The 24242-nt window shown below is 32.6% G+C and overlaps 2 protein-coding genes and 1 non-coding gene across 6 annotated transcripts; 1 reads left to right on the top strand and 2 right to left on the bottom strand.

Moving 5' to 3' along the window:
- Positions 1–2: 2 nt before the first annotated feature.
- Positions 3–10994, top strand: LOC146535418 (armadillo repeat-containing protein 3). 3 transcript variants are annotated; one of them, XM_085192196.1, is made up of 17 exons: positions 209–494; positions 780–1007; positions 1156–1317; positions 1514–1738; positions 2075–2275; positions 2713–2872; positions 3247–3396; positions 6023–6150; positions 6357–6458; positions 6832–6953; positions 7113–7242; positions 7821–7971; positions 8232–8346; positions 8940–8990; positions 9502–9649; positions 10000–10170; positions 10471–10994. In XM_085192196.1, exons 1-17 carry the CDS (start codon positions 351–353, stop codon positions 10654–10656), a joined length of 2574 nt encoding a protein of 857 aa, XP_085048322.1. In that variant the 5' UTR covers positions 209–350; the 3' UTR covers positions 10657–10994. The 3 variants fall into 3 exon arrangements, with proteins under 3 accessions (XP_085048324.1, XP_085048322.1, XP_085048323.1); XM_085192198.1 differs by lacking the exons at positions 9502–9649; positions 10471–10994 and having other exon boundaries at positions 3–494; positions 10000–10142; XM_085192197.1 differs by lacking the exons at positions 7821–7971; positions 8232–8346; positions 8940–8990; positions 9502–9649.
- Positions 5126–5198, bottom strand: TRNAR-CCU (transfer RNA arginine (anticodon CCU)). The gene has a single exon. It is a non-coding gene; the product is annotated as a tRNA-Arg (tRNA).
- Gli (carboxyl ester lipase-like protein Gli) lies at positions 10985–23428 on the bottom strand. 2 transcript variants are annotated; one of them, XM_085192195.1, is made up of 15 exons: positions 22726–23428; positions 22488–22637; positions 22068–22205; positions 21667–21813; positions 19336–19492; positions 18056–18267; positions 17747–17917; positions 17030–17231; positions 16420–16607; positions 15805–16097; positions 15140–15335; positions 14601–14716; positions 14142–14177; positions 13084–13234; positions 10985–12728 (listed from the first exon to the last, which is right to left on the bottom strand). In XM_085192195.1, the coding sequence occupies exons 1-15, from the start codon at positions 23026–23028 to the stop codon at positions 12558–12560; spliced, it is 2631 nt and encodes an 876-aa protein (XP_085048321.1). In that variant the 5' UTR covers positions 23029–23428; the 3' UTR covers positions 10985–12557. The 2 variants fall into 2 exon arrangements, with proteins under 2 accessions (XP_085048321.1, XP_085048320.1); XM_085192194.1 differs by lacking the exon at positions 14142–14177.
- Between the last annotated feature and the right edge of the window lie 814 nt (positions 23429–24242).

The raw sequence follows: 24242 nt of genomic DNA, 5'->3' as shown, positions 1-24242 counted from the left end.
GCACTTATAAAACATTAAATATCAAAAACTAGTCGGTCAAGTGTCGATTTTGAAGGTGTCATTAACTTCAATAGCAAAGAGGTAAATTACTTGACAATAGTAAAATATTTTTTTTTACCATCTACTTAATGTCGGAAAATAATTCGTACTAAATACTTTTTAAAATATAACATTGTCATATGTCAATTGATAAGAGTTCTGTGACTATACAATTAAAAATAATAATTCTCCATACAACGTGACATTGGCGAAGTGAATAGTGCTCAACTGGCACGCTCGAAGCGCCATAAATAAAGAACCGAACCGAACCGAAAATAATAATTTTACGCTACACTACGAAATAATAAACAATGGCGAAACCCTTGCAAAAAGAACGAGATAATAGATCAGCGGAAAAGAAAGATTTTACTTTCCACCCTTATAACATTACACCGGAGAGCGCGCACACTTCCATTTTGCTTTTGGAATCTGCCGAACCTGAGATATTATGCCAGGTAAGTTTTTAATTTCCGATATTTTTATTGTATATTGTTTCTTCACACCCGGATAGCAAGGCAGAGGGAACCTTAGAGAGCTAAGGCATTCTGTTTCCCACTTTCCAAAACATTGCGATAGCCCCTTTGGTCAACTAGAGCAGGCTCTAACGCTCTTACAGTGATGCACTGTCACAATGCGACATGACCGCCACAATTTTAATTTTTTTATTATTTTTGATTGATATAGATTTCTACCAGAGAGTTTTTCTATTCGAGTTATCCACAATAATGCAATAATTTCAGACATTACGAGCTATCACGAAATTCTCAGCTCAAGAGATACAAAATCGTCAGGTCCTGTTCGATCTGGACGCCATCAAGTACATATTGCCACACATAGAACACCATGAAGTGAACATCAAACGCTTCGCATTGAAAGCACTGGCTCAACTTTGTCAGTTACCTCGCGGCCCTGAACAAGTGCTTGTAGACTCTCAAAACTTAAGAAAAATAGCTTTTATGCTAGCAAAAGTTAGTGAAGATTGGTAAAATCAGATTTTTCGTTTTTCTGTCTTTAGTTTTTAGAACAATGGCGAGAAACTTGAGTTTATATGATAGAAATAAAATCATTGTGTCATTTTAAATTACTATTTTTTATTTTTTTGTTTCTTTTTTACAGATCGAAGATGTATACGTTTTAGAATTTGCATCGCTAGTATTATCCGAATTAACGAGAGAGCCACTTGGCTGTGAACAATTATTATCGGCCAATATTCTCAATGTTTTGTGTAATCGTATGAAGAATAGTTTGGATCCGGACGTGCAAAAGAATTGTTTACAGGTCCCTCTCGTGTTTTTGTTTTGAAATTATTAGACTTGTCATATTTGTCTGGGAGTCCTAGACACGCTCCTAGTCCTAGATCTCTGCCTACGCTGCTATACGGAAAAAGGGTGAAGATGATTTTGTTATTATTATGTAACTATTTTAAAAATATTGGATTTTACTAAGCATTAAGCCCTACTGTATATATGCACAGACTTTAAGCAACCTTCTAGAGGACCCAGTATGCGCATCAGAAGTAACTAAAAACCAACAATTCAGTTGGCCGTCGCTCCTGGCGCTCATGCAGAGTAAGTATTTGGCGATTCAACACGCCGCGCTGAAGACTGTCGACCAGTTGATATGTAGATATAAGGATGTGAATATTCAGAAGACGTTTCGAGCTTCCTCCGGGGTATTGGATCTTTGTGATATTTTGGAGGTATGGCGCTGCTTGTAGTTCTATTTGTTTTTAGATACGAAATACTTTAGAAATTGTTGTAAGTAAATATAAATATTTAATAACGTATAAACAGATTTACAGATCGAAGATGTACCTATACGTTTGTAAACAGTTCGAGCCGCGTTCGAGTACCGTTACTTTTAACCTTTTATGCGATTCAAAATTTTATTTTCTTAATTTTAACTTTGAGTTGTTAAAATATCGTTGTAAAGATCATATTTTATACTGCAACTCTTAAGAACATAGTCAGCTTTTCCTATTCCAATTGGGTTCTCGTGAGAGTTTAAATCAAAATTTTATTTTAAAAAATTTAAGTCATACGAATTCCGAGACGTCCATACACAAGTGCTTGGTGTTTCAAAAAATTACGCGGAAACTGAAGAGAATGCGGCGCACCTCTACCAGTCGGGTTGTATTTTACGTCTGCTGGCGTACCTCGAGATGGCACTGCCGGCCATGAAGCCATACTGTCTCGCCGTCCTCACCAAGATGTCGTTTACGTCTAATGGGAGAGATGTAAGCTTTTGGCACTACTAGTTTAATATGTGGTTTATATAATTTGTACTCACGTGTTTTATCTCTCTAAGGCTGTAAGCGAGGTGGTTGTGGGTTCGAATCTCGCTCGGGTAAATGAAATGTTTAGATTTGTTCCTTCTGGTAAACTTTTTTTTATACAAGAGATATTATTACATACTTATTTTAGTTTCATACTGTATCCTACACATAGCATAGTTAGCAGTATGGCAAAGGGAACTTAGGAACCTACTGTTAAGACACTTCGTTCTCCACTTTCCGCCGAATTCCGGAGAAATTGTAAAGTGTAAAGAAATAAAAATATTAAATATTTCATTTACTCAATGGGAAATGAAGAATGAATAATAACATTCAAATATTTAGTCGTTAATATTAATATTAAATAATTAGCATTTTAACTTGAATTTACCACATCCTAGGCTTTATACCAGACTGGTACGGATCTGGTGTTCTGTAACCAGTTACTCAGCTCTAACGTGGATCTCCTCGCTGATGCTGCAATGGGTGTCGCCAACATGACAAAATTGCTTCCGGCGGCTGTACGAATGTCCGACACGAACATAATTGAGGCGCTTTGTAGTAAGAATCGATTATTATATTTAAAATTTTACATAAGGTATTAATTTGAATAGGTATAAACATCCTACCTACCTATACAGCTTTAATGAAGTCGTTATTAATATTCCTATTAACACTTACTTCATTAGAGAAAATAAATAATAAAAAGAATTACTTAAATTACGAAGTGTACCTACATAATCGATAAGGTTCTAGATAATAGTAAATCTAGAGAATCATTTGAATTTTGGTCCTAATGTACTAGTACTTCACTTATCTAGTAATTCACTAATCGATAGTCTACATATTATGTTATATGTAGTTCGAAATTTGTACAGTTATGTATTGAATCTTTACCAAATAAAAAGAAATAATTTTGTTTAATATTTTTTTAGCAATATTAAGCGACGATGCGGCTGTTTGGTTCCATATACGTATGAACGCGCTACGAGCTCTGGCTGAGCTTTGCAGAATTATTCCAAAAGCAGCTTTCAGTGTAATAGAGCCGAAAACTTTTTCATCTCTAAGAAATATAAATAAGAAATGTAAGTATATATTACATATTATTTTAGCCAATACGTGTTTTAGCTCCACGCTGTATTCACGCGGCACTCAGCAGGGTAAGCAAAAGGAACCTGGGAACTTGGTGTGAAGATATTTTGTTCTCCTAAAGTTCCTTGGAGCAATGGGAAGGAAACCTAATCCATAGTATCTGTTTGTGCTTACAATAATATCATATCGCTTTTCACAAAAATTAATAAAAATATTAATATTAAAAAAGTACATAAGATTGACGCTCTGATCAAGAATTTTTTTATTATAATAAATTTTATAGTGGGGAACCGGGTGTCTTAACACTAGGTTCCCTCAGACTTAACTGCTGTATGCGGGACACAGCGTAAAGCTGACTTTTTTATTGCTTTATTAAAAACATTTTTTTATATAAAGTTTCTTGCAATATGAAAATCATTATGAAAAACTTCCACGCTACGTAGATAGATGTCGTTGCCCTAGAAATAAGTTTTATAGTATATTTATATACTTACTAGTGGGCCCGGACGCGGCTACGCCCGCGAAAATATAAGCCTAAATAATTAAAATAAGTTAAAAAATAATAATAAGTGGAGATTTATTATTAGAAAAAATATCTGAGTAACAGAAATGAACAAACAAAAGAAGTAAAAGTAACTAAAATAAATTCTTAATATTAGAAAAAGTACCTAAAGTTTGCCGTGCGCGCGTACTTAACATTTTTCTATATTAAATAATTATTAATTTTTGCGAACAATATAATAAAATTCCAAATGATTAAAATTACGATATTTTAAGTGTATAACATCGGTATAGATAACCGAACTAAGATAAATTAATTATAAGGAGCAAATAATTACATAAAAAATAATAGTAATTCGAAAATATATAAAAATTTACAAAATCATCAAAGTCATCTTTCGCCCGTTCGCGTCGGTCATACTATACCACTCGTAGGCTAGGTCATTTCGAATCTGACATCTTAATTATTTATTAGAATGTTATACAGTAAACTATAATTTCCATCTAGATGAAATGCCAAAAGTGACTCTTATATTTATTTTCATAAGGATGAATATCAAATTATAGAAATCATCTAATTTTTGTTAATGTATACAAATCTATATCGGCGCGCTCCATGTATGCATTAAGCAAACTCACTTTGAGTGATGTTTTCTTAAAACAACAAACTTTGCAAGCCGTTGCTTAGCAACGCGTAGCGACGATTGTTATTAACATGGCGGAATAAATTGCTTGTCAAATTAATTATTTTAATATATTGGTATATTTCGAAAATATTACAAATATGAGAAAAAAAAAGTATCCTATATTCATCCCGGGACCCTCAAGTATCTCTATATGAGTATTTTATCACAACTAAATTAGCGATTTGGCCCTGATTGCGTAAAAGACAGACAGACAGACAGACAGACAGACAGACAGACAGACAGAGTTACTTTCGAATTTATAATATAGGTATGGATTAAGCATATACTCGTACATAAAAAAAAAATTTTTGAATACCAACGAGAGACGATTATAGATATACATTATTGATAATTTTAATAAAATTTAAATAAATAATGAGGGTCTCAAATGTTCACTGTGTTGGCTGGCTTTCTTTCTAATTTTTTAAAATCGAAGCTAAAAAAAATGTTTTTAAGGTTATCAATTTTAATAATCTTTTTCTAGATCTCGACTGCTTTTATTAAAATTTAAAACCAATTGAGACCTAGAAAAAGCTACCCCTGGTGGGACTCGAACCCACAATCCCCGGCTTAGGAGGCCGATGCCTTATCCATTAGGCCACAGGGGCTTACAAGTGGAAATGTAAATTAATAATACACATTATAGGTGCTACATTTGACTATATTTTTTTTATTTTTAATATTTAAATGTTTTAAAGAAATTTCGTTATAAAAACAATTTATTTAAGTAGCTTACATTTATTCGTTTAATATAATTATTTTATATCCTACGGCACACAATTGACCAAAAAGTCTATGTTTTACAATATTTTTTAGAGACTGTGAGTAAATCTTAAAAATCTGTCTTAATATAAGGTTAAATAATAGTAATGTTACTTGTTAACTATTCATCATGCCAGAATTACCTGGATAGAAAAAAATGTTAAGCAATATAGACAAATCAATATTCCTTTTTTTTTGTGTCAATACACTTCGTTCTCCGCTTTGTGGTCGAACTCGAAGGAATGTTTTTGTTTTATCACAGATCTTTTATATATTTTTTAAATTAGACTACCGATTTAATGTGGTTTTGATAAATAGATAAGCATAACGATTCTTGAGAAAAGTAATACGTGTAATATGTTCATTCATACAATATTAATATGGCGCCGTGAACAGCTAAACATTTGTATTGTTATATTGTAAAAAATATTGCTTAGCGCGCTTAACCGTCGTAATGGGAAAAAAGAAAGAGCCATTTGTCGTCTACGCGAGTGAAGCCGCGAATGGGAACCTACAAACATCGCGCTTACAGTACGCTATTTTACTGAGCGACAACGGTCTCACTGCAACACTTAACAATATTTTTAACCGACTTGCAAAAACAGAAGGTTTTCAATTCGACTGTATTTTTTAAACTACCTATTACTATTTAACCTTACTTTCCTTACAGTCAAAGACAATCCCATAGAAGCCCAACGTCTCGCCGTACAGTGCTATTTGAACTTGCAGAACTACCACGTCAGCACCAAAGCCATGCTCAACGCTGATTTTATGATGGAACTGTTGAATATATTACAGGTGCTGTTCCTACTGTTTTTTTTAGCTTCAAGATAAAATTGTATCCTGTAGGTATATAGCAAGCTAGGCAGAGGGATCTTGGGAACCTAGTGTTAAGAATTACTCATTTTTCGTCTCACGATCAATTTGGAACAAAGATAAAGTTCAAAGTGCAACTTTATTGCAATAATAAAAAACATATTTAAGTAAAAACATCTTATTTTTAGCGCATTGACATAAATCTTAAGATAAAGACATGCACTGTTTTAAGTGGACTGATGAAGGAAGAAATTGCAAGGGATCTATTCACGTCCAAAGAAGGTGAAAAGGTAAATATCTGCATTTATTTTAGCTTGGTTAAAAAGTTGGTACAGTTAACCTACTGTTAATCTGTTCTTTGTATGTATTGAATGGTAAAACTTAAATTACCGAATGTTTTTTTACCAATATTTTTTTATACATCTTTTTGGACATATTGCAGTGTTTCATATATTTTAGTTTTTATGGAACTCGTCGTGACTTGTCGTTGTAGACGCGATGGTTGTGGGTTCGATTTCCTCTTGAGAAATGAAATATTTAATCTTCTCTCAACACGGCAACAAGGCAAAGTGCGGTGTTGTGTTCCGCACTCAACACGCAATGCCACGGGCGGAGGAAAGTAGATAAATACTATATTTTAATATGATTTACGATTTTTTGAAGGTGGTGTCGGATAATTTACGTATAGAGCACATTGGCTTGCGTACAGCGTTGTGCATTCTAATCAGTGCGAGTGTGACGGACGAGGGGGCTGACGTGTACCTGGGTCTAGGAACTATACATTAGTAAGTGCTTTGTAACTTTAAATCATCTTAAAAATCGTATTCGATTTTACGATTTTAACGCTATCCTCTTAGAAGACCTTCGAACGCCCTCAGCATTAATCCATACGTTCTCCGGACACCACTCAGCATTACTAAGGTTTCAAATATTTAATATTTCAGCATGGTGGAGAACAAGCAAGCGAGATATGTGGTAGGCGCTTGGGAGTCAGCTCTGGATACTATATTCAGACATCACACGTCTGCGAAATTAGCCTACACCGGCCGTTTGGATATCAACGATTTTACTCAGGTTTATTTTATTTCTATTCAATTCTATTATTTATTTTCTGTTTCTACTTACAGTTTGTTAGGGATTTTATAATATTGAGTAGGTAGATCTCTCCAAAGGCACGTCACTGAGCTCGATCTTCGCATCGAACCGTAATCAGTCGCTTTCCGTATGTTGCCACCTTACCTAGCTACCTTACCTTACCTTAGCTAAATGGTCATCAGTTCTGCGACGAATCTTACCAGTCAAAAGCCACTTCATCCTGCTAATCCTGTGGGTTATGTTCCTTTTATAACTTTGATTCCATCGGCGTTACGGCGCTCGTTACGAATCCAATTCTTCAGAGATATTTCAACCTTCTCCATAGCCCACTGAGTGGCTAAATTGGTGAACTAACCAGTGTTCATGTCAGAGTTTATAAGAGTAACAGTATTTTTATGGAACAAACGCCTTGAAGGAACAAACGCCTTGACTGTATATCTGTATATGTAGGTACTTATGTAAGTATAATATTGACCTCGGCGTACCCAGTTTCTGACAGACCAAACGATATTTTGATCAGCTTTTCTCTATTATTTATGATGTATTTTTTTCCCTAGGAAGGTTTTTACGTGCAAAAGCGTCTCGGTTCCTCGTTTCCTACCGTACAAAATATATCAAAAACACCTCCGCCATATTTAGATCCTGTATTTGTATGTATGTTCCATCAACCTTACGATGATAACTCGAGCTTGGATATACGTTCACCGTGTAAGTTTTGTGGTTTTTACAAAAAAAATGTAATGGAAATTATAATTTTTAATTTTTACATTATTTCAGTCCTTTATTAATATACTTACCAATATAGATTAGGTGTACATATATACCATTTTGCAAGATAAGCTCCAGCTCATATAGTGGTAGCAAAATTTTGTAATTGAACAATAAATGCAAAAAGAGTTTAAGTACAATTGAATACATTGAAGAATCATACTATTAAAATTATATATTTTTTTTTATTATAATCCTAGATACGCAGTCGGAATCCAGGATGACTGTAGGGTCCAGTATGAGATTTCCCCATTTACCTGATGATGTCAATCTCAGAAACTATTTGATACGTTTGCGCATTTGGTTTGGTGATCCGTTAGTATTGAAAAAAAGATTTTTTTGGTTGTATAAGCTGGGTATAACTGTTTATATTTTAAGCAAAAGTTTTATAGCGATTATTTTCATAGTAATATTTTTTTGTACTGTACTGTAGAGTGGTTTAATAATAGTTTATCTTTGCTTGATGTGGGTGATAGGTATTTTTCTTAGTAGTATTCATATTTTTTTGTACCTATCGTACAACCATTTTTTGGATGGCTGAACTCAGTACCACAACACACAACGGAATTTGAACCAATAACCGTTGTGTCTTGTAGGCACACTCAATCTCGTTTTATAACGAAACATTATTTTTATTATATTTTATAAGCTCACGCAGTATCCCGCATATAGCACGGTAGGCAGAGGGGGGGAGGTTCCTACTAGTTTTAAAAAGTCTGCTTGTTGAGTAGCGGAAATTAACGCCGCACTTTACCACGTCACCAGAGCGAGGAAACTGAGTGGGAAGGTGGAGAGTGGGAATCGAACTCACAACTGTCGCGTTGAAAGTCGCATGCTTGTGTCCCTGCGCTGCACCACGGACTCACGGACGGATTATACCTACTTTATTATTAATGTTGTATTTCCAGTTCCAAGTCGTTACACTACTTTGAAATAGAAGACGCACATTATGAAGTCAGGTAATTAATTATTCAATTTGGTTGTATAAATAACAAACTGATTCTAATTTTAGAGTTGGAACCACAACGGAACCCTTAGAGACTTGGAGGATTACTTCGTTGTCCGTCTGTCAAGACTATTTACCTCGAGATCACGTGGAGGTATCAAGTTGAAATGATATCTTATATTTACTTCTATGGTGCCTTGAAATATAAAAAAAACTACGATTCTATGTTAACGCAATCAAAATATACGAGCATTTATGTGTCGTATCGAAATTAGCGTAATCAAAACCTATAGGGTGCTTCTCGTGGACAAACAGTTATAAAAATTAGGCATGATGTGATATGGATATGGATGGATTCGTCTGGGGGGCGCTGAAAAAGTATTTTACCCCGGGCGCGAGTTCAGCTCGCTAGCTCTACTGCGACCCCCCTTCACACTTAACCTTAACCTTTTTAAACATTAAAAAGTTTCAATGTTCAATAAGATTACCACACATAGATATTCCATTATTATCTCATATATTAGATACCGAGACAAATGTCAAGAAGTGACATCTTCTCTGAAGCAGCGAGCGCAGCTGCTGGGAGAGTTTGTATCGGAACAGATGAGCGGACTGACGCAAGAGAGAGATTGCTCTATGCCCAGTGTTAATTTGCATTTGGCTGATTTAATGGTATAGTACTATAGTACAAAAAGCGTATTATCTCTTGTTAGTGGAGTTTTAGCTTGCTAAGATCTTTTTTAAGCAATAAAATATGAATCGGTATCTTAAGCTATTTGACTAAGTTAGAATAGATTTATATAAGTAAGTATTGCCTAGTGTAAAAATTATTAATTGTTTCTTTTGAATGATTTAAGCCAAAAAAAATAAACCTTTATTCTTGTTTTTGATTAAATGAATAATGAATCGTTTATAATTATTCTTTCTAAGATGACATTTTAAGATAAATATATTTATCTCTATATGCTGTCTAGAAACAATAGAATTACTTTAATACAAATTTAACTACTTTATACTTTCAGAAAGAGCTAAAGTCCTCCATGATCGGCATCGGTTTCATTCATTGTGGCGGGGCATTGGAGAGGGCAATACTTTACAAAGTGCTGGCCGACCGCGTGGGTCTCCCGTGCTCTCTGCACAGGACGTCTAGTGCCCACGCGTGGTGTGAAGTCGCCGTGCCTGAGATAGATCCTGTATGTACAATTTTTCAATTAATCGTATTATGTTTATTTTACATCTCCTAAGACATATTTAATGTTAACTCTTTTTATGAAAATGAAAGAATTTAGATACTTGATAGTTGAACACTTACCTGCCTTATAGTTGAAGAAATTGTTTACCTGTTGAAGGTGATGACTCTCATTTTATAATATAAAGTCATTGAAAAGAAATCTTAGGTTCATATTCCGCTAACGAATTTGTATTTCAATAAAAAAGTTTCCGATAAGTTCTCTTCTTAATTCTCAATAATAAAATTAAATAAAAAATTCCAGACTGAAGAAATACATGAAGAAAGCTACCCAGCGGGGCTTCTAAGAGCTAACTACGTGGTGGATTTAATGGAACATCCAGGAACATTACTACCCTGTGGCTCAGTGGAAGCTGATCGAGTGTGTCGTAAAGATTGTTCGCCGTACACTTCCCGAGATATGCCAGAGATTTGTGAATGTAGACATTGACTTACTTTGATGAATATATAAAAAAAAAGTTTTTTCTTCATTGTTGTTAACGTTGTATTAACGTATTTTCATAAATGTAGGAAAAGAACCTACTTAAGTTATGTATCAAATTAATGAGGCTGGTCGTAGGCCGTACTTGTAGAAGTAGATATTTTCTCAATAGTGGTAAAATTCGTTAAGTTAAAATTCGATTCATAGATTCTAATTTTAATTATTAAATCCTCAATGTTATTTATTTTTGGGATAGTTAGGATGGATCTAAAGGCCTTATAGCTTTATAGCCTAGTCTAATCGATTTATAAAAGTGGGATGACAAATAAAAAACATATTATAGAAAATAATTATTTTAATTTCATTATCCATAATTCACAATACAAGCTGTAAAAGTTCATACAATAAATACTCTAGTTAAAGTCACTGAGGCACCAAAAGGCATTTCAAAATGGACGGTTGGACGATCACAAACATTTAACTTAACCTAAACTTGTATGAAAAAAAAAATACATAGATTTTTTAGCATATAAATACAAAATACAATTTTGCTTCAAACATTTTTTTAAATTCAAAAATATCTACTATTATTATTATTACTGTTGTAAATAAATACATAAATGTATGTATAAAAAAATAATACAACCTAAAAGGTCGGTAACTTATTATTATAAAAATATTCAAAAAAGTATGTATGTATATAAAATTCATCCCACCTTTATTAATTTATCGATCTAATCGAAGTACTGTCATAGATTAAAACTATTAAAAACGCATAAATCTTCAGTTAAAATAAACATGGCAACATTTATGAACAACCTTAAGAGGCAACAAAATTGCGGTGGTCTAAACATGTATATAATTTTAATATTATTTCATATTCTAAGAAAAAATCTCTTAATCTTGTGTTAAAACAGTGATAAATATTAGTAAAACTATCAAAAAAATATTTCTGCTTTTTGTCTCTTTACTAGAGCGAGAAAATGAAAATATTAAATATTTTTTTTCTTCGAGTGGGAACCGACTCCACAACCTCTCGTGTCACGTTTACAGTCGCATGCCTGTGCCCCTTCGATTGCAGTCCGGTATACATTATATTTTTGTGTATATAACAAATTATTGCATGTTTTGTGCCAATACTAATATTAAAATCCCTTAAGTTATTTTTAATTTTTCAGATATGATAGATATGAAAATCTTATGATGTACGTTCTGAAAATCGGATATTAATCAATATTTAATTTAATTTTTATTTAGTGCTTAGACGTGTTGATAAGTTAATAAAAGCTTTTAAAAATAGCATAAAATATTCTATTATTAAAAAGAGATCTCAGTAGTTTCCCTACAAAATATCCTATTTAAATAGCTGCCTACGTAACTTTAAAAATCTTAATGTTAATATGAACACAATATGATTGTTCTTAATAAAAAACTTAAATGGAATGTATACAAATAGTAAACTTACATTATTTACTTAAAACTTTTTAAATTAATTTCGTCTGTTTCGTCTGTTTTTTTGTTTATTATCCGTAGTCAATAATTTAAATTGACAAATAAACTACCTTAAATTGCGTAATTAAATTAATAGACAGGTTATTTTTTGATTGTAAAATAAGAAACAGTTTAAAGTAGTTCAATTATATATATAGTCAAAACTAATTTGCTTGATCGTTAGTCTCAAATTCTAAACGTCAGGTTTCCAAAAACGTATCAATTAAATATACGCGATTAATCCGGTTAAAGAGCTTCATTTAAATTGTGTAATAATCGCAATAATTAAAGATCTTATTATAGCTCCAAGTAGTTAAAAAAAATAAGTAAATAATTTTCATATTATCAGAGAATATCTTAGTGATTTCGTGTGAAGACATCTGTGAGGACTTTTGAATTATTTGAATGTAAGTAAGTTCTCATACGGTGGTCTGAGGCACCCCTTGTACTATGAGGGTGCGGGAGCGCGCGCGGGGCATGGGGGAGGGGCCGCGCGGGTCGGGGGTGTGAGAGACCCCTTTGAGGGAAATGGCTGACTCGGAGGAAGCTTCTGACGGCGCTTGCGATTGAAGGGTTTGGGGTTGGCTTACCTGTGAATTTATATTAGAGTATATATATATATTGTTATGTGATATTACAATATAAATTGTGTTAAAAGTTAAAACACTCTCAAATCTCAAATCTAAGCGATTTGTTTTACAAGTATAAGTTATATTTTTGTTAAACTTCACGCTTTATCCCGCATTTATTAAAGTACTCAGAGATAACACTGTTCGACATTTTCCACCAGAACGTACTGAGTGGTAGAACTCAACGCCGCGCTATATTTTGCCAAAGCAGGAAAATGAAAACTTTTATCCCCTGACTGGCTATCGAACTCATAACCATCTAGTTTACAGTCTACAATGCCACCAAATAATATGACAATAACATCATTCTGCATACTGTTCTAGTCAAAGTCTGCGAAGGAGCTCTTTTGACGGGCACGTCGCGGTACTCGTATATGTTATCTCGTGACCTTGAATTGTTATCAATACCGGTGTCTTCTAATTCCGGCACCATGAATATATCACCATTGTAGTATCTATCTGCTTCCCTGTGAACAGTTATAATTGTTAAAAACTTTTTAAAAACTAAATGTGAATAGTAATAGTTAAGAAGTCGATTTGCATACATATTTTTTGAGTTCCATGTGCCCGCCTGTAGGCAGAGGGAACCTAGTATTAAGACACTCTGTTCCCCACTTTCCGCGGAATTTTCGAAACATTATGTCTTGAGTGGCGGAACTCAAAGCTACACTTTCCCATGTTACTAGAGTAAGGAAATGAAAATATTAATAAATAATAATTCATTCCCCCGAGTGAGAATCAAACCCACAACCGTTACGTTTACAATTATACCACTTATGCCACTGCACCACGGCCTTTTTAATCATATAATTATGATTAAAATGGTCCATACTATTTAATACGCTTTAATAAGAATAAAAAAAAGTTTGTACAGTAATAATACATATACTAATTTCACACACAAATATGAAATAAGCAGAACAACACACAATGTAAAGTTCGAAAGTAAATATAAAGCAACTTATAATAGTTTAGTAAGGCAATTAGTAAAATATTTCATTAATATACATCTAAAAATATACAACTAAAAAGAAAGAACCGAGTATCTTTACACTAGGTTATCCACTTCTACGTCAATTTCGAGACAGTGTATGTACAACTCATTTTGGTGAGTCGAGATTGAACCCATAACCGAGTCGCGTTTATAGTGAAGCGCTCCTACGCGCTACGATGCATATCATGACTTAATTTCTCATAAAAACGAAATAACGTGAATAGAGTATTTAATTATAGCACAAATTAAAAAATGATAAAAAAAGAAACATAAATTTGTATATTTTTAAATACAATTTTAAATATAATTCAAATACATTTATGTAATAAAGAATATATAAACATTTATTAGAGTATATGTAAAAAAGCAATATCACCTACTTAATGGGTACTAATTTCCATTTGGGTGGTGCCGACCTGTTAGAAAGTTAGTTTGTTAGTAAGCGAGAATATGGTAGTGTGACCATAGTTTAGAGTTCGATTTTGGTTATAAATTAGGTATAGGATTAATTTTTAATGATGTTGGTTGATGGGTGAGTTTTAATAATGTCTATATGTTTGGATATTGGAAAAAGTAATTATTATAATTTGTTATCTTATTTATTTCAAAGGCAGTGATAGTTTAGTAAATATTTTTTCAAACAATGGTGTGCACCAAAAAAAAAACAAACAAATTAAAAACACAAACAAAAAAAATTGATGAATATATTAGTTTAGTTGTTAGTACTAGTAACTACAAAATGCGTTAAATAATCAATGAAATGATATTAAATAAATAAATTGTTTTAAATGATTAATTTAATGTTTTTAGAAAGAAAGAAAGAAAGAAAGAAAGAATACCTCTTAGCGTTCCTCCATAACATACAGCAAACAACCAATAACACTATAAGTACGAGACAAGCGCTAGACACTGACCAGAAGGCGATTTGTAAAGGTTGTTTTGGTTCCCACCAATACTGAAATATTTGGATTTTTATGATTATTTAGTACATTTATATTTTTATTTAAAAAAATAAATTGTTTTAGTGATATATCATTTGAGTGTATTGTGTAAATTCAATATAAGAACACTGAAGTGATCACTCATTATCTCAAAAAAACAATTATCATTAGTAACAACAAAGTACGAATCAAACATCATGAAGCAGGGGTTCGATTTCTACTTGAGGAAATCAAATATTTCATTTTTTAATATCTTCACTCTGGTAATGAAGCAAAAGCGCGGCGTTGAGTTCAGTCATTCAATATATAACGCCTCGACCAGTTAAACTGAGTGGGGAACGGAGTCTTTTAACATTGGGTTCCAAGGTTCCCTATGCCTACTCTGCTATGTGCGGGATATAGCGTGAAGCAGAAAAACAAACAAATTACAATATTACCTCAGTAATTGGCGGATACGTAGGCACGAATCTTCCAATGACCGTAGGTAGATATACAGTCCAAAACGCTAATTCCGTTTGTCTATAATTCAATTGTATAGTAGAATTGAAGGTAGTATTTAAGTTCAAATACCGCAACTGACCAGCTTGAGCCATTTCAAAGTGAAGTCCTAATATACGAGATCGAGTAGGATTCCTATAAATAATGGAAATGAAATGTTTTTTTATGTATATTCTATAAAATTTATCTGCAAATTAATATGTAAAAAAAAGGGTTTTTGTAAAAACTTAAAGAGTACAAAATTCAGTATAATTAAGTTTTTATAGTGACGAAGTGCAGAAACCTTTTTTAAATAAATTATTTAATAATAATTAAAATTATTAGAAAACGTCCTGGCGCAGGGACACAAGCGCGAGGCATCCGTAACCTTCACGTTTACGGTACAAACGTGACGGTTGCGGGTTCGATTCTCAATCAAGGGAATGAAATATTTAATATTTTAATTATCCTCGCTTTGGTAATGGGGCGGCGTTGTACTCTGCCATCAATTCGCAATGCCTAGAGAATTCGGCGATAAGTAGGCAACCGAAGTGTATTTATACAAAATAAACATGTTTTTCTTAATAAAAATTCAATATAATAGTTAAAAAAAATCTATACTAACCCAAATCTAGCAAAATCCGAGTACGCCTTCATAAAGAAATGACTCATATTCCTATCGTTGGGAGTCCACGCTTGTCTTTGAATCCTGTACCTTCGTGGAAAGAACTCTTGATCCATAAAGGGAGCTCCGCTTAAGAAAAAATGTTCCGTATCGTGTGTATATTGCCGCCATTCCGGCCAATTAAAGGCTTCAACTGTTGTATTTAGCACATACATGTAAACTGGCACATTTCGTTCTAGAAGTAGTTTCACCATTTTATCTGTGGGCGCTCGATAAAGAAAATCTGACAGAAACTGAAATTTTCAAATTAAAATGATAAATAAAATATAAATTTATTATAATAATAATACCTTGTTTTACTTATATGTAATTTTTTAAGTGCAATAAAGTATATATATATACTAATTTAATAAAAGTAAAGAGTTTATTTGGTTGAACATGCTTATCTCAGGAAATAGTGGTTCGAGTTCATGTTGCATTTACCGACGAAAGCTTATAGGGTATTTCCATCACGTTAACCGGTAGTAGAAAGTGGGGCACAGAGTGTCTTTACATTAGGTTTTCTCTGGATTACGGCTGGATATACAGCCTGAAGGTAAAAAAAATCATACTCACATGCACATACTGATCTCTAATAGCGCTAATATTGTGCGGTTCAGGGTGATAGGTGTACATATAACGTACGGCTTCGTAGACGCCTCGCGGGTTCAACGTGTAATTGTATCTGAATACGAATTCTTCCACTTTCTGGTTAAACCAACGCTCGTCGATTTCGTAGTTGGGTGCTAGTGAGTCGTTTGTGTCTGTTTGAAGAAAGTGATGTTTAATGTTACCATATATATATATTTTTATAATATATAATAATAACAACAACTTAGATATAAATAGGCAGTTTTATATAATAAAGAAATCTATATTTTTAATAAAAAGAAACAAAATTAAATAATTATCATTTAAAAACGTCTATAATGTCCATCTTGCTATCTTCAAACATTTTAAAGATAGCGGGTTAACCTCCATTTAGAAATATTTCAAGTATTTATTGCTAATTAGGCATATAAATCAATAACAAATTGTGTAAGAAGAGAGTAAAGTAGAGTAGACAGTCACTCCATTCTCCTTTTCCTTCCAAATTCAAGATATTACTTGTTGAGTGACGGAACTCAACGCCGCGTTTTATTTTGCTATAATAATACACTCAGATATTTGTTTCAATTATACTCACATAGCACATACGCAGCCTCCTGCGTAGTAACCCCCGTCATATACCTTAGTGAGGGGTTCATCTGTCCTCTCACTATGAGCTCCTCAGGGGGTACTGAGAGGAAGTGCCAGTCCCTCTCCCTCCAACCATCGTACCACTCGTCTCCGGGGAACGTGAAGTTGTTCTCGAGCACAGGACCCCATGGGATGAAGCCTACTTGAGGCTGAAATATGTAGTTTATACAAATTGATCATTATTTTTATACTTAAGAATATAATATAAGGGGCCGTCCGTAAGTCATATGATGTTTTTTTAGTCTTTATGTAAATGCTCCCCACCCCCTTGGTGGCAATTTTCTTATATTATCTTTAATAAAAGTATATTATCTAATTTTGTTCTAGAAGATATCAATAAAAGAAATACCAAGGACAATATAAGGAATAAGGATAAAAGAGATATAAGGACCATAATAAAAATATCTAGACAGGAAGGTTGCTGTTTATATAAGAATTGAACTAGCAGGACAATATCAAAATTTAAATCTTGACTTAAAACTATATTTGATCTCTTTAACTAAAAATTTTTTTCATTTCCTCCAATGTTTCTAAAAATTATACGGAAAAAGGGGAACAGAGTATCTTAACATTAGGTTCCCTCTATACTATATGCGGGATACAGCGTGAAGCTAAATAAAGTTTAATATCTTGAGGACAAAATTGAAATAACAAAATTTATTACCTGAAACTCAGCATTGCCCAATTCATAAAAACTCCTCCCCTGTCTAAGACAATTAACTAATTTCCACGACGTATCTATGGGACAGCCCAGAAGTCTTCCGAATACTAGCGAAGTATTCTGCACTCTGTATTTATCTTGGATGAGAGCCCAGTCAGCTAAGGGTGACCCACTCTGAAAATAAATAAACAAATGTTTTAATTAATAATGATATAAGATGAGTTAGAGGCCATTAATGCGACTGTAAACGCGACAGTTGTGGGTTCGATTCCCACTCAGGGAAAATAAATATTTAATATTTTGAACACCAACCTGCGCAATAATCCTGGAAACAATATTCCTAGTCTGTGGCGCCACAGCGAGCAGTCCACTGGACGCCGCGCCCGCACCTGGACCAAATAATGTAATGGAGTCTGAATCCCCATTAAAAGATCCTATGTTATCTCTGATCCATCCGAGTGCCATCACTTGGTCCAGTATGCCGTAGTTGCCGGGGGAGTTCTCGTCGGCTGTTGATAGAAAACCTGGAAGAAAAAGATTTTGTTTGATTTAGACAAATGTTTATGGTATTAGGTTTTTTTATTAGCAACTATTCTGATAAGTAAAGCTTATTCAAATGTACTAATTGTAAGCACATTTGAAGAAAAATGTTATACATTTTTTGGTTCTAATGTTAAATTTTATAATTGACATAAAAAATAATTAAATACAAACTTAAAGATAAAAAATATTATAAATCTTGTTTCTAATGCGTTGATGCGGCACATATGAGAGTGAAATCATCAGAAAAAAGCTATGGGTTCAATTCCCCATTTGGAGGCACATTATCAATATTGGTTTACAATCAATCTATATATATAAAAGGACTTGTCCTCACTGACTGAGGTAAGACGCACGCACAGCCGTAACCGCTGATGGTAGAAACGTGGAATTTGGACAGATGTTTACTTTCGTAATCTGGACATCCACTAAGAAGGGATTTTGAAAAATTTTAACCCTAAAGGGGTGAAATAGGGGTTGAAAGATTGTATGGAAAAAAAATTAAATCAGCATCGATTTTCATAAAATTTTAAATTTAGATTTTTAAAAGTATTTATTGAACACGTGTTTCATCGTTTTCTAGAATTCTCCCCCTAAGGGTGCATATAAGGGGTTGAAAGTTTGTATAGATTTTTTTTTAAATCTGCACCAATTTTTATAAAATTTGAAATTCAGACTCTTATAAGTATTTAATTGAACATGTGTCTCATGGTTTTCTAGAATTCACCCCCTAAGGGTGCAAATAAGGGGTTGAAAGTTTGTATGGAAAAATCTTTAAATCGCCACCGATTTCTATAAAATTAGATATTTAGACTCTTAAAAACATTTCATTGAACACATGTTTTATGGTTTATTAGAATCCCAAAATACGCAAGCGAAGCTGCGCGCGTCCGCTAGTCGTGGATAAAGAACGATATAAGCTGCCGTAACCGTAACACAATATATCAGAATATGTCGGGAAAGTGACAAACAAAAGAACGTATTAAAGTATAAATATATACATTATAAACTAAAAATTTTAAAAAATTATACCAAACTAAAACAAAACTCACCCAAAGCTCCCAATCTATAATTAAAGGATACGACGACAACTTCGTAAAAACCCGCCAGTATATGAGCTGGAAATAGGTTCGAAGCACCTGAAGCAAATTGCCCACCATGAATGTAAACCATCACTGGGTATTTCTGAGCTGTTGCACCCGCTTCTGTCTGTAACATTTTAAGTAAACACGGTTGTAGTTTATTATAGTGCGGCGTTAAGTTCCGCCACTAAACATGCAATGTCTCGATTTCCGGCGGAGAGTGAAGGACGGAGTGTGTAAACATTAAGCTCTGCCTATCCTGCTATTTTTATTTATTTTTATTTTTAATTGTGATAATTGTTAAAAAATATATATTTTTTATTTATAAATCGATTGAAATAAACAATGAATGTTAAGGGAAACTTAAAAAATAAATATTTTCACAATCGTTTCGTCAAGTCGTTTTAACGAACAAAGAAACAGAGAAAAATATTTTAAAAAATCTTATATACTTCTATGTACAGACATCGATTTTTTATATTCAATTTATTCCTCTAGGACCTATTGTTGCTATATTGAAGTAACGAGATCTTAAACCTGGGTATAATTGTTGACACCAACAATGGCCCTATGGGGAATAATACTATGAATTGAATGTTATAAATAAAAAATATTTTCTTAGCGAATACTAAATGACTTTTAATATGTGCAAATGTTAATATTGTTCCATATTTTGAGTAGTAAAATATATTTATATTTTATTATAGAAAGATATATTTTTTAAAACATTTAACAAAAATTAAAGTAGCTGGATTTGGAATTTAATTAATTATACTAATATACAAATTAATATATTATTGCATAGAACCCAATTAAGTTGTAACATAGATACATGAGTGTGTGTCACGTCGCCACCAATCATTAGTGAGGCCGGGTGACAGTTAATTGTTCTAATTTGGTGAAACACCGACGCGGCTTGTAAATTAGTTTGAAATATACATATGTAGATGTATAATGCAACGTGTATAGAATTTGTAGATTCTTTATATGATGTATGTATGTATAAAAAAAAAAATAGTTTTCATTTAACAGATTTTCCGAATTATATTATTAAAATCATTATATTACAAAAAACTAAAATCAAAATTAAAGTCTAAAATCAAAGATTCTAAAGCTTCGGTCCTATGTATTAATATAAAAAGACCAGTCAAGGCCGAGTCAGACTAGCCCACCGAGTGTTCTGTACAGATTGTCGGATTGCAAGTCAATGAGAATTACGTCTTTTAATTAATAATAGTTAAGAAAAAGCTAAAAAACATGAATTCATAAAAAATAATAAAAAAAATAGTAAAAAAATTTGCAAATATGCTTTTGTGAAAATAATACCAAAGATAAGAGGAGAAAAAATAAATTAAAAAAAAATTATCTTTTAAATAAATTGTACATCAAATTTTTAATTAAAATTTGTCTTAAAACTAACGCAATATCATTTAGAATACATAATAAAATTTAGAGATAGAAATTTGACTTTGACTTATTAATCTAGGCAAGATACATATAAATCTCATTTCCTATAATCTCATTTCATTTTCTACGTATCATGTTGGTGCATATGTCACAGAATGAATCATGTCGTGTATCAAAGTTAATTACTTCAATTTAGACAATTTGCTTTGGTTCCAACCTTAGTAGATATTAATGAATTCCATGTTAATTGTCGCTTATATACTTTTTTTTTGGGTCACACTGTATCCCGCACACAGCAGGGTAGGCAGAGGGAACCTAGTGATACGATTCTCCGATCCACACTTTCCGCCGAATTCTGGAGGCACTGCATGTTGAGTGGAGAATTTCAAAGCCGTGCTTTATCTCAACACCAGTAATGAAAATTATTTTTTAATTAATATTTCATTTTATCGAACCCACAACCAGTAGAGTTTACAGTCACATTTGTGCCCCTGCATCTCGACTGGCCTCAGCTTTTAAATTAATAAAATGTATTAAATGTATAATTATTAATGAAATATTGACTTTTGTGCTAAAATTTCATTTCAAAGTAGTAGTAGATCTTAGCTACATGTAAATATGTTTAAAAAGTTGTGTTTGTTTTAGTTACATGTTGTATCATATATATAGTAGGGTAGGCAGATAAACCCAGAGAGTTAAGACACATTCAATGTTAAGACACTATTTTTGAGTGTAATATTTGACAACAAAACTTTGAATGTAGCTCAACTCAAGCTAAGTTTCTTAAACTAAAATTTTAATTATCATTGACAACTTTCAACATAAAGATATGAATACGAGCAAAGCCAGAGAAAAGACAACTTATATAATAAAACCCCTCTAATTTATACTCACATTTGGTGAAAATATATTCAAATACAAGCAATCTTCATCCATATCCCTGATACCCTTAGTGGCTCCAGTGAACCTCACTGGTTGTGGGCAAGCAGGGCCCCAGTCCACTGCTTGCATTAACTGCCAGCCTGGATGCTGTCTGGGAGGCTGGAAATAAAATATACAGATACATAAAGAAAGCCCAGTGGGACATTTTATAGTAAATGTAAGGCTCAGTTCCCATACTCATGGAAAATAACTACATTCATTTCTTTAACAAAAAGACAAAACAAGGCATAAATATCTCCTAGTCAACATGTCTTAAATTTGGGTATAAACACTCAATGTCTGACCTTGTCTTTTTTAATTATTTTTTTTTACTATATAGAATTATACATTTAAAAAATAGAATATATATTTACCTTAAATCTACCTTCCAACACAGGTGGTCTTGCATAAGGTATTCCGAGGAATACAGAAACCTCTCCCTGTATCCTTTCAACTGGGGTCAACCATGGTCTGTACCCTGAACTTGGGTCTGGGTTATCATATAAATATACCTAATGGATAAATAATATAATGTCAAATTAGTTTTATTTTCAATAATTTTGCATGATTATTCATAAAAGCCTGGCTGAACATGTTTCTGAAATTTGCATTTGGAATTATTAATAAAGTTATAGGATAAAATAATAATTTATAGCACCAAATGCTAAGCATGGTTATAAGCATGGTCTCAAAGAAGTAGTTTTATTATCAAAAAATAATATTTTGTTTTTTCCAATTTGGTTACCTTTATTTAAATTGTATATTTATAAGCAACTTAATCAAAAATTATTTACCTTAAATCCTTGAACTTGTCCATAATTAGTATTAACAAAAATATCTCTCTTTAACTGCCGAGAGTCCCGTCTTTCTCGTCCTTGTAGATCTTCCCTCCAGCCTCCCAAAACTCCAGGAAACAATGAGTCAGGATTATTTGGATCTCTATTCTAATAAGGAAGAAAAATATAACAATTAATTTAATAACCAGTGGACAGATTTAAAATGTTAAATTTTGGTAATTTCCAAAATACTTACTGTATTGTATTTAAATTGTTCATCAAGTGGATTGGGTATTATAGGATTGTAAGGGAATCCACCAGGTTGGTTTATATTTGGGTTATATGGATTATATCTCGATGGATCGGCACCATATCTCCTATTGTTATAAATGTATGTCCTATAATCAGTGTCTCCAGGATTGGGTACCCTGGACTCACGTGAGCTTTCATGCGTTTTCGTATGATATTCGCCGCTAAATTGTCCATTATATAGATCTTTATTCGACTGAGATTTTACACTGGCACTTATTATAAACGTTAAAAGTATTTTACTCAACATTTTCACACACTTAGTTACGGTCTAATAAGACGCCTATTATGAATTACATATTTGTACTCTTTGAGCTAGTTGTCTTTAATTTTTCAAGTTTTTCTGAATTAAACTATATATAAAGTTGCACTGTTATTATATGTAAGAGTAAACTTACTAAAAGTATATAACTATGGTTGAGAAATTTAAAGAAATTTAACTGAAAAGTTTATGACAACAAAACTTATTTTCAACGGATGATACATACAGGTTTTATTAAATATAGGAATCTAGTACACGGTCAAAATAAGATATAAAAATCTTATCAGTATATCACAGTAATAATCAGTAAATTATCAGAAAAACAATGTGTGGCAACGCCCACTAGGCCGCAGCTTTGTTTATCATTTCAAGTTGATTCAAGTTTCGACATCAACGAACGAGTGAAGTGAAGTTGTCGTTTTACGTTTAGAAACTGCATTAGTAAATAAAACTATAATGATATAACAGTGAATTAAAAATATTTATATATTATTATATAAATAATAATATAAAATAACCGGCTTTCCGTTTCCGGTGCTTCTACACACAACACGCTAAGTCGGGTCGCTCCCTGTATTTATTAAAAAAGTGATACTATATTTAAAATTAACGTGTTTGAACCACAAATTTCACAATAACTAAGAAGTAACAACACGTAACGCAAGTAATTAACAAGAATATACTTCTAATTACTAAATTTTGAAGTAAGTGCAAGATTTGATTACCCGTTATTATATGCAAATTTGCTAAGTCACAACTTCATTTGCAAATTGTAAACAAGCACGAAGTTAGTACTGTCAACTTCACAACTCAAAGCTACCAACCTAACAAAAAACGTTTCGTTCCACGCTACGAATTTGCAACAATGAATACACCACAGAATATACTAAGTTCAGATATGTCAACTCTGCTTAACATGATGAAAGAAGAATTTGAAAAACAAACTATTGCAATTACCAACTCTGTATCTAAAAAAGTTATGCTAATGATTGATGAAAAGATTAAACCGTTAAAAGAAGAAAACGAATATCTTAAATTGGAAATACAAACATTAAATAAAAAAATTATTAGCTTGGAAAATATGAACAGAAAGAATAATATTATATTCCATGGAATAAAAGAAACTGAAAATAGTCACAACGATCTTTGCAACATGATATCGGAAATATTTTCGAAACTAAGTATTCAAATAGAATCATATG

The sequence above is a fragment of the Heliconius melpomene genome, chromosome 10 (genome assembly GCF_056956725.1).
Source record: "Heliconius melpomene rosina isolate 202511_hmr_F chromosome 10, ASM5695672v1, whole genome shotgun sequence".
Taxonomy (NCBI): domain Eukaryota; kingdom Metazoa; phylum Arthropoda; class Insecta; order Lepidoptera; family Nymphalidae; genus Heliconius; species Heliconius melpomene.
Note: the sequence above shows the minus strand (reverse complement) of the source record. Positions and strands in the feature narration are given on the sequence as shown.